Genomic DNA, 12,117 nt, shown 5'->3' with positions numbered 1-12,117 from the left:
CTTGCGATGTGCAAATCAACTTGCACAAAGCAAACTCACACCCTGACTCGCTGCTGTCGGCCTCGCTACGAACTCTTATTCTGCGAATGCGCATGCAACGCACTGCACTGAGTCAAAGGGCACACAATATTACATGCAGACCAAACACAGTAACAGACTCCACTAATCTATGCCAGCTTGTGAATGAGTCACCAGAGCAGACACAGACAAAACTATTAGGTAATAACAGGAAATTAATGCGGTCTCTACACCCAGCATGCACGCGTGACATGAGGACAGACTGACAGTGACAGAAGAGGAAATTGACATACGGTAGAAACTGGCCATAACGTAGGTTTGACAGCGATCACCAGTAAAGTCATTTGGACACCTGATGGAAAGAAACAAAGCCGAAGAAAGAGAGAAGGAGGAAGAGGGTGGTGAAAGAGTGAGAGAAAGGAAGAAAATAGAGGGGGAGAGAGTGGAGTGAAAAGGACAGTGTGAGTAAGAAAAAGTGAGAAAGAAGGGAAGGGGGGGAGAAGAGGGGGGAGAGAGGAAGAGAGACACAGAATTAGAACAACAGAACATCTACAGACAGCAGAAGCAGAGTGTTCCCTTTGGATGACACCATCGTGTGCATGGTGTAGTGCACAGCTCAATGCGTGTTGACCTGAGAAGGAGGAAGAGGAGGAGAAAGAGGAAGAGATCTGGTGGGGGGGGGGGGGGGGGGGGGGGGGGGAGTGGGGGGGATGAGGAGGGCAGCAAGAGTCCACAGAGGTAATCCAGTGACAACTGTGTCTCTGTTGTCAGCTGCTCATATCATTTGAACATACTTTTGAAAGGATTGGGCATGTACACCCGCAGTGGCTCAGTCTGTAAGCATCGAGGGCCGAAGTATCCATCCGGACATCTGGGAAGGAGCAGACAAGTGTTATGGAAAAGGAAAAAAAAACACACAGAGAGTGAGGTTGATTTCAGGGGCTTGAATCCCTTCACACACATTTCTGCAAAATGTCACAGCATGTTTAAACACACAACAAAACAAGTAACAGCAACAACAAAAAAACTGCTACCAAACTCACAGTAAAGTGCAAACAAAGCAAGGAGGGCATCCTCTGCTGATGAACGTGCCCAATTTCGCAGTTTTAAATTGATCTCAATCTGCACAAAAATGTAATGCTTAGCAGATGCTGCATCTCTCTGATAAGCTAGCAGCTCCCCCCCCCCTTACAGACACACTGACAAACAAAAAAGGGTAAAAATATACTTCAGCCTGGGCTCTCATCTTGGCAGAGGAATTAAAAAAGAAGAAGAAAAGAGAAAGAACCAAAAAAAAACATATATAATGACATATAATAATAATAATATGGGCTTTTATAAAAAGAGATAAATGTGATTCAGGATACTGACAGTCCCATGGCTTTCTGAACTCTGTCTATGGGATGAGAGAAGAGCAATTTTCACGAGTGTATGGAGAATAAGAATGTAGCTTGGGATAAACCAGGCAATGTTTTATAGGTAATCAATAAATCATTCCTTGGAAAGCAGTGAAACAGAGCTGAAAGTTGGGAAATGTTTCTCTTTCTCTTGGAGCCTGTTGGAATCCTTGTGGATGTATCCATAACCTGCAAACGTGACTGTTTTATAACTGATACCAGAGCACAGAGTGTTAAAGCAGTCAGATCAGGAAATAAGGAAATAAAATCCCAAATTTTAATTTCCAGCTTGGAAAGGAAAAAAAAATGAATATGTAAATGTTTCTTGGTAAACACGCGAGGATGTGTTCAGCTGTTCTTTGAAGTCAGCGTCAAGACCAAAGTTTCAAATGTGTGGCTGCGTTAGGTTTTTGTTACTGAGGACAGACTATCATCACCATCAGGAGCGTTGGGTTAAACCACATTTCCTCATTATAATCTCAATTTGGATGAGAAGTTGGTCTTTTCAGGGCCACCAACAATCTACCCAGAGCCACAACTAGACCACTGATCCAACAAATGTGATTTACTGGGTCCACACAGTGCCTCCTGGGAGCACCATAAATATTCGGCAATGAGTTACTCATCCTGAGTGATGGTGTTTAACTGGGTGGGGGTGGGGGCGGGGGGGGGAATTGCGCCACCTAGGTCGAGGAAACTTGGCTGAAAGATGAAGGAAATAAACTGTCACGGGGTGCAAATGACCACAGAGGTGCAGAAAATAAACATGTAACTTTCAGGAGGAAAACAAACACTTTGCAATGTTTATGAAAATGTTCTACAAACTGTAGATACACTGAACTTTCTCAACTCATTACCCTTCTAATAAGTTCCATAAAGAAGTGATAACTATCGTTCTCTTAGGAAGACACTTCTGTTCAACAACTTTCATTGTACTTGTATCATCATGTATAGAACTGAAACAGTCAATTTATTACATAATAGTAAAACTTCTAATCACTGTGTCTCTGATGGTTTGCTGCTTTTCCTTGTTTTGAATCATTATAAACGTAATTTTGTTGGATTTGGACCACTGGTCAGACAGTAGGAAGCAAACTGAAAGACAGAAAAAAAAAAATCAGGTATCTGTAACGAGCATTACCCAGGAGATCTGTGAGACCTGTGGAGTATACGCCCGATTTAAAACCATCTCAGTCAAATTTTGAGCACCTTTATTCGAGCCGTTTCAGCTGATTCAAAAATATAACAAGCACATAATTAGTTGAGGGAAGCCACAATGTCAAGATTGGCTTGCAATCCAAGCACATCAGAAGATCTCACTGCCAGCTTTTTTCACCTTATGCTTAAGCTGATATTCTTGCATGTTCAATCATCAAATTTCATATGAGGTACCTATTTAAGTTGCTTTCACCTTCCTTGTAAGCAACTAAAAGTGTAGAAAAGTCCCAGATTAGAGCCATACTAATAATCTTCTGCACGCCAGAGTCCTGCAGATGGAAATAATTATTTTCCCTTTTTGGCTGCAGTGGTCCTGACTGAATGTACACAACTAACAAATACAGTTCTTTTTTCTGCACATTATGCATGCTTTGCATGAAAATAACAGCAGGTTTCAACTTTCAACACTCTTCACATCATTTCACCTTATCACATCACCTTACCTCAACCTAAAAGTTTCTATCTGAAAGTGAAGGAGCTGGGAATAAAAGTAGGACTAGCTGTCTGCAGGACTTGTTTAGCCAGAGAGTAATACCCACTGAAGCCTGGCCTATATTGAATGAGATGGCTGTGGGGCAACAAATCCCTGCAGGCCTTCACCACTGCATTATCCAACTTTTCTGGACCCATGCCCCAGCCGTGAGTGAATTAGCTGCAGCAATTGAGTTATTGCTGCCTCCAATTTGTACACAGCGTATTGAACGGCTGTTGCAGCCATGTCCTGCTTGCTCGTCGAGCATTCTTCCTGCGGCCAACTGGGCACAGAAAGCCTTGCTAGTGTTTCAGCTCTATATCAAATCAGCCAAAAGGATTATGTTAGCATATGGTTGAAGAGAAAATACATCAGAATATCTGACAACAATGCAAGCAGATGTCATTTGTTTTGTAACTACACAATAAGGTTTAACTGATTTTTACAACTAAGGTAACCTATTTTTTTTCCTTTTGATTAACTAATACATACAGCTGTGCTCAAAGGTTTACATGCACTCACCAGTGGCAGTGGTAGATTACACAAAGTGAATGGAATAATATAGAAGTAGGACTGCTACCTTCACCTTAGATCAACAGCTAGACAGTTGAAACGTGTAGACAGTTGCATGTTCCAACAAGAAAATGATCCCACAGACACATCAAAAAGTGAAGTTAAAAGTTGGGCCTGTGCCAGGAAACCAACCACTTTAAACAAACTCTACCAATTCTGCCAAGAAGAGTGGTCAAATATCCAGACAGAATTAATCCAGGTTGTTAACTGCTACCAAAAGTGTCTGATTGAGGTGTAACTTTCTAATGTACATTTAACCAAATGTACGTAGGAAAGGTAGTGAAAATCTTACATAAATTTAAACTTGTGCACCAAATATTTGTTTTTAAAGTCATCAAAGATGTATGTTGTTCAACTAAATCATTAAAAGCCAAAATTACCATGACGTTCATGCCCATATTGAGTGTAAATAAAATTCTGAATACAACTGTATTTGGGTCCAATAAATGTAAGAAACTCTAAATAACAGTCACAGTTTCCAAAGGAACGGTTTTGAAATTGCTTGTTTTGTTTGATCTACAGCCCAAAATCAATGATTTTATTTTAAAATAGCAGCAGATAACCAGCCAACAGTCATTCCCAAATCTAAAACCAGTGAACATCTGGCTTTTATGACTAAAAATGAGTAATAGTTAATGCAAGTAGTTGCAGGGCGTTTTTCTGATTACTAAATGACTAATCAAGAAAGTGGTTGTTTCATCTCTTAAAATAAATTTTTAAAAAACAACAAAAACTGTTAGTCCTCTACAAAGAAAACCACTTGTTTAGCTTAACCTCTCGTGCACATGGTCCCAAATAATGTTGATTTCGAGGCTAACACAAACTCACATGTAAATGTCAAAGAAAAAAAAGGTTGTTTCCGTGATAATGTCAACCTGTTTTCCTCCTGAAAAGCTAAGATGCATGGTTCCTCCAACGCACTTTACACACAGGTCTTGATCCCCTTTGCCAAATGTAAGCAATGATTCTATTTACCTCATTGGGGGCCTCTAACAGGCATAAATATTTGCTCGCGACTAAACCAGTGACTCATGACATTTTGAAAAGCCTTTTAATGTGCGGCCCTCCTGTACACTAAACATGACTTAAAAGGATGAGTGTTAAAATACACAACAGGTGGGTAGTTAGACAAACTGGCAGCATATTCCTGTGATGCGTCGCTGCTGCTGCTGAAAGAAGGAAGGGGAATCGAGCTATACCACAAAAACAAAAAGCAAGGTAAAAACTTGTAGTTGATAATCATCTTCAGCTATCTAAAGTCAAGATGCCGTAAAAGAGCCTCTAATTTGGACTGTGGGACAAAACATCTGTCAAACAACAACGGCCAAGAAGAAAAATACTTGAAAAGAAAAGGATAGAAGAGATTACTCACTTGCAGGAAAGCTGATTTATACCATGGAAGAAGTAACAGTCGCCGCCATTCACACAGTAGGCTCTCTCTGTGTCGTTGCATTTTCTGGCATGGCCTGAGCCTGGAGATAGCGTTGTGGTCACTGAGAAAAAACACAGAGAAGAAAATGACAAATTACCTCCAGCTGACCCAGTGGATCCTTTATAACGTCAGCTTTATTTCCTTTATAGCCACAGCCAGATGAATAAACAATAATTTGCAGTCAAAACAAGGAAACGTCATGATAAATGAACATGAAGAGGATTTTCATTTAATAAAAATTTGTTAGTTTTTCTTGTATCTCTGCAAGACTAATATGACTTTTATGTGTGTATCTCTAGTTTTTCTTAAAGAGTTACTTAAATGCCACACTTGTAATTCCACAAGGACTCTTAGTCTTTCATGTACAAATGTAATTGTTTCTCAAAAGGAGTGTTGACATTATCTCAACAAGTTCTATGAGCAAAGATAAATATTTCCCTGAAGTAGCGTAGGAGGTGTTTATGCCTCGACTCAGGTCCTTGGAGTGGCCTGAAATGTCATGTATCTGCACTTAATCCCCCCCATTGAACAGATATCTGTTTGGGATGAAGTCTGCTCATCGGAATCAAAATAGGGATGTTTAGAGGAATGAGAGTGCTGAGAAAGGTTCACTGTGGCAGGATTGGGCTTGAGAAGGGTGGAGTGCACCTCACATGTCAGATACTGACATGTGATGGAAATTGTGTACCTGCTGTCAGACGATGTTAGTACCTTGGGAGAATGTGGCTGTTAGGCATAGAGAAGTCTTCGGCTGGTAAGAGTTTTACACTGACAATATATTGGCTTCAGCAGCCTGACACTCATTTTATCAAGCATAGCCACTGGGTTTACTGTAAGTAATGTCAGTCCTGTGAAAACTAAGCACACTCCCTGATTCAGAAGCTTGTAGAAACATCTTTAGCAGCAATACCTTGAATTAATTGCATCCTATACTTTTATACTTTTCATCCCAGCCTCTATCAGTCTCTCACGTCATTCTGCATCTCAATCGCGTGAAGGTCTGAACTTGGTCTGACTAGGTCACTGTAGCATCTTGATTCTTGTCCTTTTTTAGCCGTTCTGTTGCAGAATTGCTGCTGTGCTTGGGATTATTGTCTTATTGCAAAACCCACTTTCTGCCAAGCTTTAGCTGTCAGACAGATGGCTTCACATTTAGTCTAGAACACCGATACATAGAGGTGGTCATGGTCCACCAGTGACAGTGCGTATGAGGTGTGTGTGTGTGTGTGTGTGTGTGTGTGTGTGTGTGTGTGTATTGTACTGCCATGAACTTAACCAGTTAACATGCCAACTCAGGTTTGGAGTCTGAGATCTAGTTTTGGATTTTTTCCAATCTCTCTAAACATTGCACAGTCTGTTCTTCTGAAGTATTTGCTGGGACATTTGCTTCTAGGAAGATTATAGCTTACTGTTAACATTAGCAACTAGCAAACTTCCAAAACATCTGCTTTTATACAGGTGCTCACACATTAACTGAACATCAATTAATCATGTTCAATTGACTAGCAGCACCTGGCTGCTATATATCTTCTTAATGCTGAACAAAGCAATAGGGCGTACATAGTCTGATCAGGAGGGCTAGCTCTGTGGTCGGCATGAAGCTGGACACTCTGGTGACAGTGGCAGAGAAAAGGACATTAAAGAAACTGATGGACATTATGGACAATGCCAGGCATCCTCTGCACACGGCCATTAACAACCAGAAGAGTCTGTTCAGTGACAGGTTGCTTCTCCCCAAGACAAGAACTAACAGACTTAAAAACTCCTTTGTCCCACACGCCATCAGACTGTTTAACTCCTCTCTGGAGGGGAGAGGGAGGGGAAACAGGAGGACAAAGGAGGGGGGAACAACTAAGCTGTAGTGCCTCTTCACCTCACTGTGCAATACCTTTTGTGCAATACTTTTGTAAATAGTCAACAGTGCAATAGACCTCAATACTTGAAATGTGCAATTCACTTGTATTTTTATTTTTTATTTTTTTATTCCTATTTATTCTATTTATCCCCTTCGTATATTTTATTTATATTGTCTCTGTATTTATATATATGTGTGTGTGTGTGTGTGTGTGTGTGTGTGTGTGTGTGTGTGTGTGTGTGTGTGTGTGTGTGTGTATATATATATATATAATATTCTGTAACTCTGTAACTTCTGTCGGTGCTGTGCTTTTTTGGAAATCGAATTTCCCAGAGGAACCCACCCGAGGGATTAATAAAGTTCTATCTAATCTAATCTAATCTAATCTAATCTAGTACATAGAGTCCCGTGAAAACGTTCTTCTTCACATGCCAGATTGGCTGTTTTCCGTAAAGACATACTATACCCTCCGGCTGGAGAAGTGCGTTGCTTACTGCAGAAGCTCACCTCTGGTTTGGCTACTACATTAGAGGTTAATTCCCATGCTTATTAGGATAGAGAAGCAAACAAATGATATCAGTCTGTGCGTCATTGCCAGTATGAGTGAAGAGCACGAATAAATCAGAACACTATATAACCAAAAAATGTTTTGTTCTTTACACATGCAGTATACCAAAATATATCAAATAGCGTGTCATTGCTGGGCAAAAATTACTTTGTGAATAAAGTACAACATCCATCCATTCAATGAACAAACAAAGACATAAATCCACTTGGTTAAATCGCGATGAGATAAGTCGATAAAAGGTGTTATTTATACCTAGCATTTCATTTTAGAGGTAAAATTTTACTACGGTAAATTTACGATGTCACGCTGTTCTGCCAAAATTCCTTAAAAAAAAGTAATGCTCCCAAGACAACACCACACCTATTTATTATCATAGGTCCAAATATTCCTAAAATATTTCCAGGTTTACCCATTGATCAGAACCACTTCATCACCTGATGTCTCACTTGGAGGACTGGTTCGTAAAACACTTCATTAAAAAAAGAGGGGAAAAAAAATCAGAAAAAGCTGTCGGGCAAACCCTTTTTTAAAAAAACCAAAAAAACCTCCCACGCTCAAAATGGAAACTTCGTGCAGGATTCAAGTGCAAAACCTGTGCAGGAACATGTGGACAAACAAGCTGCACAAGGCTGCAACCTTTCCCAGAATGCACCAGTGGAAATCAGAGGAGCGTCGTAGACAGATCATCAGTCTCCACAGGACGGGTGGACGCCACGATACTCGTAGTCACAGATAATCTACGGTCCACCTGGCGTGCATGTGGGTGGACTGCGGGTGGAAAACAGATGACCCACACGGGGAGGTGGAGAACATGCAGACTTCACATAGGAAAGATCAAGGCCTATATCTGAACCGTGGACAAGTTCTGCTGTCAATGTTTATTTTGCTACTGGTCATACCAAATTAGTTCCACAGTAGTCACCTTTTTTCCCTCTTTGTCATCATTTTCAATGAAAAAGTGAAAAGCGAAAAAACAACTTCCTGCACTTAGTTGAGCTGTTTCACATAAAAAGAGTCAGATGCAAAATCTCAAAATTACACATATTTTTTGTCTAATAGGGCTGCTAGATACATTTTAACTAACTGAAACCTATATTTGTTAAGATCACATTATTTTTATACAGAAATAAATGACTTAAAAAAAACCCAAATAAACCAAAATAAGGTATACTGGTACGGGTAAAGGCGCTATTTTCTTAGCTGTACTCCTTGTTATAAAATGTTCAAAGTGAAGATCAGCCCTGTGTAAGCTAACTGGAATGAGGGCATTTAAACAATATATCCAAAATCCCTGTTTTGGATTAAACTTGATAAATAGCTACAGTTTGCGAAGAGGCTTTAAATCTGGACAGCTGTAGCATGGGGCTTATATTTTTATTGCCATACAGCTGAATGCTTGCAGGTGGAGACCACACATCTCCTCAGCCGACAAGGTTCATTTACCTAAACAACAAACACCACCTGCAATATTAAGGGGCTTCCTAGAGGAGCAGAAAAATTCCTGCAGACCACAATTTACACTCCATACAGTGAGAAGAACAGCAAATCCAACTGACTGAAGGAAATTACACGCTAATATCGCTGCAACGATTCATTAAATATATCAAAACAATGAAAGTGTTTAATGATGACTTAACAATTTGGCAAAAAAAATAATTCCTGGAGTTGATCCCACTTTCAGAAAACTATCTACTTCTATTTTACTGAATCTATTCTCTGCCAAATGTTTAAAATGAATTTAAATGAATCATATAAAAGTATTATTTGTATAACTTTAATAAATGATCTATATAAACATACTCCTACTGGCATGGAGGAATTGATGATTTCTTAAGAAAAAGGTCACTTTACATATTTTAGCAGGATTCAAGCACTGCTTTCAGTGGGCTTCAAAGATTGCAGTTATCCTAACATTAACATTACTATTGGTTTTCAGTCATCAACATCTATGATGTAGCACAGTGTCCCAGTTTTATCCTCCCCTACTCCTTTTCCCTGCTGTCCTCCCTTCTTTCCTTTGTGTCTTCCAGTTACTCCCACATAGCAGACCCTCTGCTTTAAGAAAAGTGAAGAAAAAGTTCCAGTTTTTGCACACTGTGTACAGAAAGCTTAGGAATTCTTACTAAAAAAGCATACACATATACACCGTCAGCAGAAGCGTATAATAAAACAGTTGTTGATGTTTACGGCATTCGAGATACAAAGTAAAATGATCATGTGTAAAATTACAAAAACCTCACTATCCGTATTATTTTCATAACAGTTATGGTTTAAGCTTGTGAGCAGGACGGCCTAAATAGGAAACATACAATTAATTTCAGAGGCAGACTAAAAACTTGAAAACACCAATAGGAGACTCAGTGTTTTAAATTGTGTCAGATTTAAAGGTTTACGGCAGTTAAAGGCCAACACACAGGACCTGAACTGATGCATCTATAAATCATAGGTTCGTGCACTTTAGGGTTTATGATAAACTTGTAAACTTGACAAAAGCATGTGTAAAAACCCTGCTGAGCTGCAGTAAAATATCTAAAAACCCTGAAATGCTGAAGGCTAGCTTTGCGCCCAGCAAGCTATAGTTTTTTTTTTTTTTTTTTGCAAAACCAAACTGTTTGGTTATTCCCATCATCATGCCTTCTGTCAATAAAATAGATATTTATATTTTAAGAGAAATTGAATGCACCTGGAGTAAAACATTTTATATAACATATGTCTGTGTAGGTTCTCAGTCATCCAGGCCATGGTAATCTAAGGAGCTTGGAAAAACAGCTACTGAACCTCTTTAAGTTTTTTGAAGATGCTTCACTTTCATCCGAGAAGCTTCTTCAGTTTTAAGACCAAATGGTCGAGAGTCACGGGTTTTAGTCCTTTAGGGTTGTTGACCCACTATTGATCATGTGTCTCATCACATGTGCCAAGGCATGACAACAACACCAATGAAGCCTTAAGATGAGACCCCCCAAGTAACTACAAAAAGAAAGTCATCAGTTGCCAAAACAACTTGAAAAAATGATAAAGCCATTGACCACTCTACCTAGGGCTGCACGATTTTGCATAAAATGAGAATCACGATTTTTTGGCTTAGAATTGAGATCACGATTCTCTCACGATTTTCTTTTCCAGTATAAATATTTATTGCACTTATTAACTGCACATCAACTTCGTAACAATTGAGACTGAACATAAAAACAATAAATAAACATAAAAACAACAAATGTCTCACGTTTTGTTGTTGCCGCAAAATGTTGTACTGCTTGAAATTCCGTCTCCACCGTTGCTCGACACTGCGTGTATAGAGCAGGTAGTGCAACAATAGAAAAATAGTTGCGGGACGGCACTGTGTAGCGTTTGTCTAGGGTGTTGATCATTTTCCTAAATCCCTCGTTTTGCACAGTGTTGATGGGAGCCATATCTTTGGTCAGGTGATAAGTGATAGCCTCCGTAATTTCTTTGTGCCTGCGGAAGTTCTTTTTTTTTTTTTAAATCGTTGTCATTTGGAAATGAGATTGCACATAAGTATGAATCGAGATCGCGATTTTCTAACGATTAATCGTGCAGCCCTACTACGTACCACTGTCTGTACCCAGGGATGCTATACCCTGTTATACCCTGGAGTCCCACCCAGCCACCTACAACATTTCCAAGCACCTCGTCACCATCCTCTTGTGGGGAACACACCCCATCACATCAAAAACTCCCCCTACTTTGCCAACAAGGTTCAGAAAAGTACACTGGATCCAGATGAAACCATTGTGTCCTTTGATGTGGTCTCTCTCTTCTCTTAAAAGATAGCGATCTCTGCCTTACCACCACATATTTTAAATACAAAGAGGGTTTCTACAGACAAAAACATGAGTGTTCCCCAGTGTCCCCAGCCTTTACATGGAGGAAGTGGGAAATAAAGCTCTTGGCTTTTTCAAAGGGACAGCACCTAGCCACTGGTACAGATACTTGGATGACACCTGGATCAAAATCGAAACCCAAAAAGTAGAATCCTTAATTCTTCACATCAAATCAGTGGATAAAAACATAAAGTTCAAAAGAGAAGATACAAAGGATAACAGCCATTTCTGGACTGTGCTGTGAGCATTGAGGAAAATGGAAACCTTAACACTGAGGTTTACCAGAAGCCCACACACATGGACCAGTACCTACTCTTTAACTCCAATCACCCTCTGGAACAAAAACTTGGAGTAATCAAGAAAAGGAACACACACATGTAAAGAAAACTCTTAAAACATGTAGTTATCCCAACTGGGCTTTCATCAAATTTGCAGAGATGCACAGTAAAGAAGGTCAGACACCAATTTGTCATCCTTTATGTAGCAGGTTTATCAGAGAAACAACCAGCCACAGCTCAGACAAAAACTGGTTCATCCCAAAGACATAACTCCCAAACACAAACTAAACAACATACTATATGCTGTGAAGTGCAGTGAGAAATGCTCAGACCTCTACGTTGGAGAAACCAAACAGCCACGTCATAAATGCATGGCACAACATAGAAGAGCCACCTCGACGGGACAAGACCCAGCTGTACACCTGCATCTAAAGGATAAAGGTCACTCTTTCGAGGATACTAAT

The 12,117-nt window shown here is 39.8% G+C and overlaps 1 protein-coding gene across 5 annotated transcripts in view; it reads right to left on the bottom strand.

The window, feature by feature from the left end:
* Positions 1-12,117, bottom strand: part of nrg2a (neuregulin 2a) — a 76,514-nt gene that overhangs the window by 11,425 nt on the left and 52,972 nt on the right. For 4 of the 5 annotated variants that reach the window (XM_080866817.1, XM_080866820.1, XM_080866821.1 and 1 more), the window contains exons 4-5: positions 5,051-5,171; positions 312-370 (exon numbers count right to left, since the gene is read on the bottom strand). In XM_080866817.1, coding sequence (XP_080722943.1) covers positions 312-370; positions 5,051-5,171 — 180 coding nt within the window. Of the gene's footprint in view, positions 1-311; positions 371-812; positions 890-5,050; positions 5,172-12,117 lie in introns of all 5 variants that reach the window. The other variant, XM_080866818.1, reaches the window with a different exon arrangement.

The sequence above is a fragment of the Rhamphochromis sp. 'chilingali' genome (genome assembly GCF_963969265.1).
Source record: "Rhamphochromis sp. 'chilingali' genome assembly, chromosome: 19".
Classification (NCBI taxonomy): Eukaryota; Metazoa; Chordata; class Actinopteri; order Cichliformes; family Cichlidae; genus Rhamphochromis; species Rhamphochromis sp. 'chilingali'.
The sequence above is the reverse complement of the archived record's forward strand: the minus strand, read 5'-3'. Positions and strand labels throughout refer to the sequence as shown.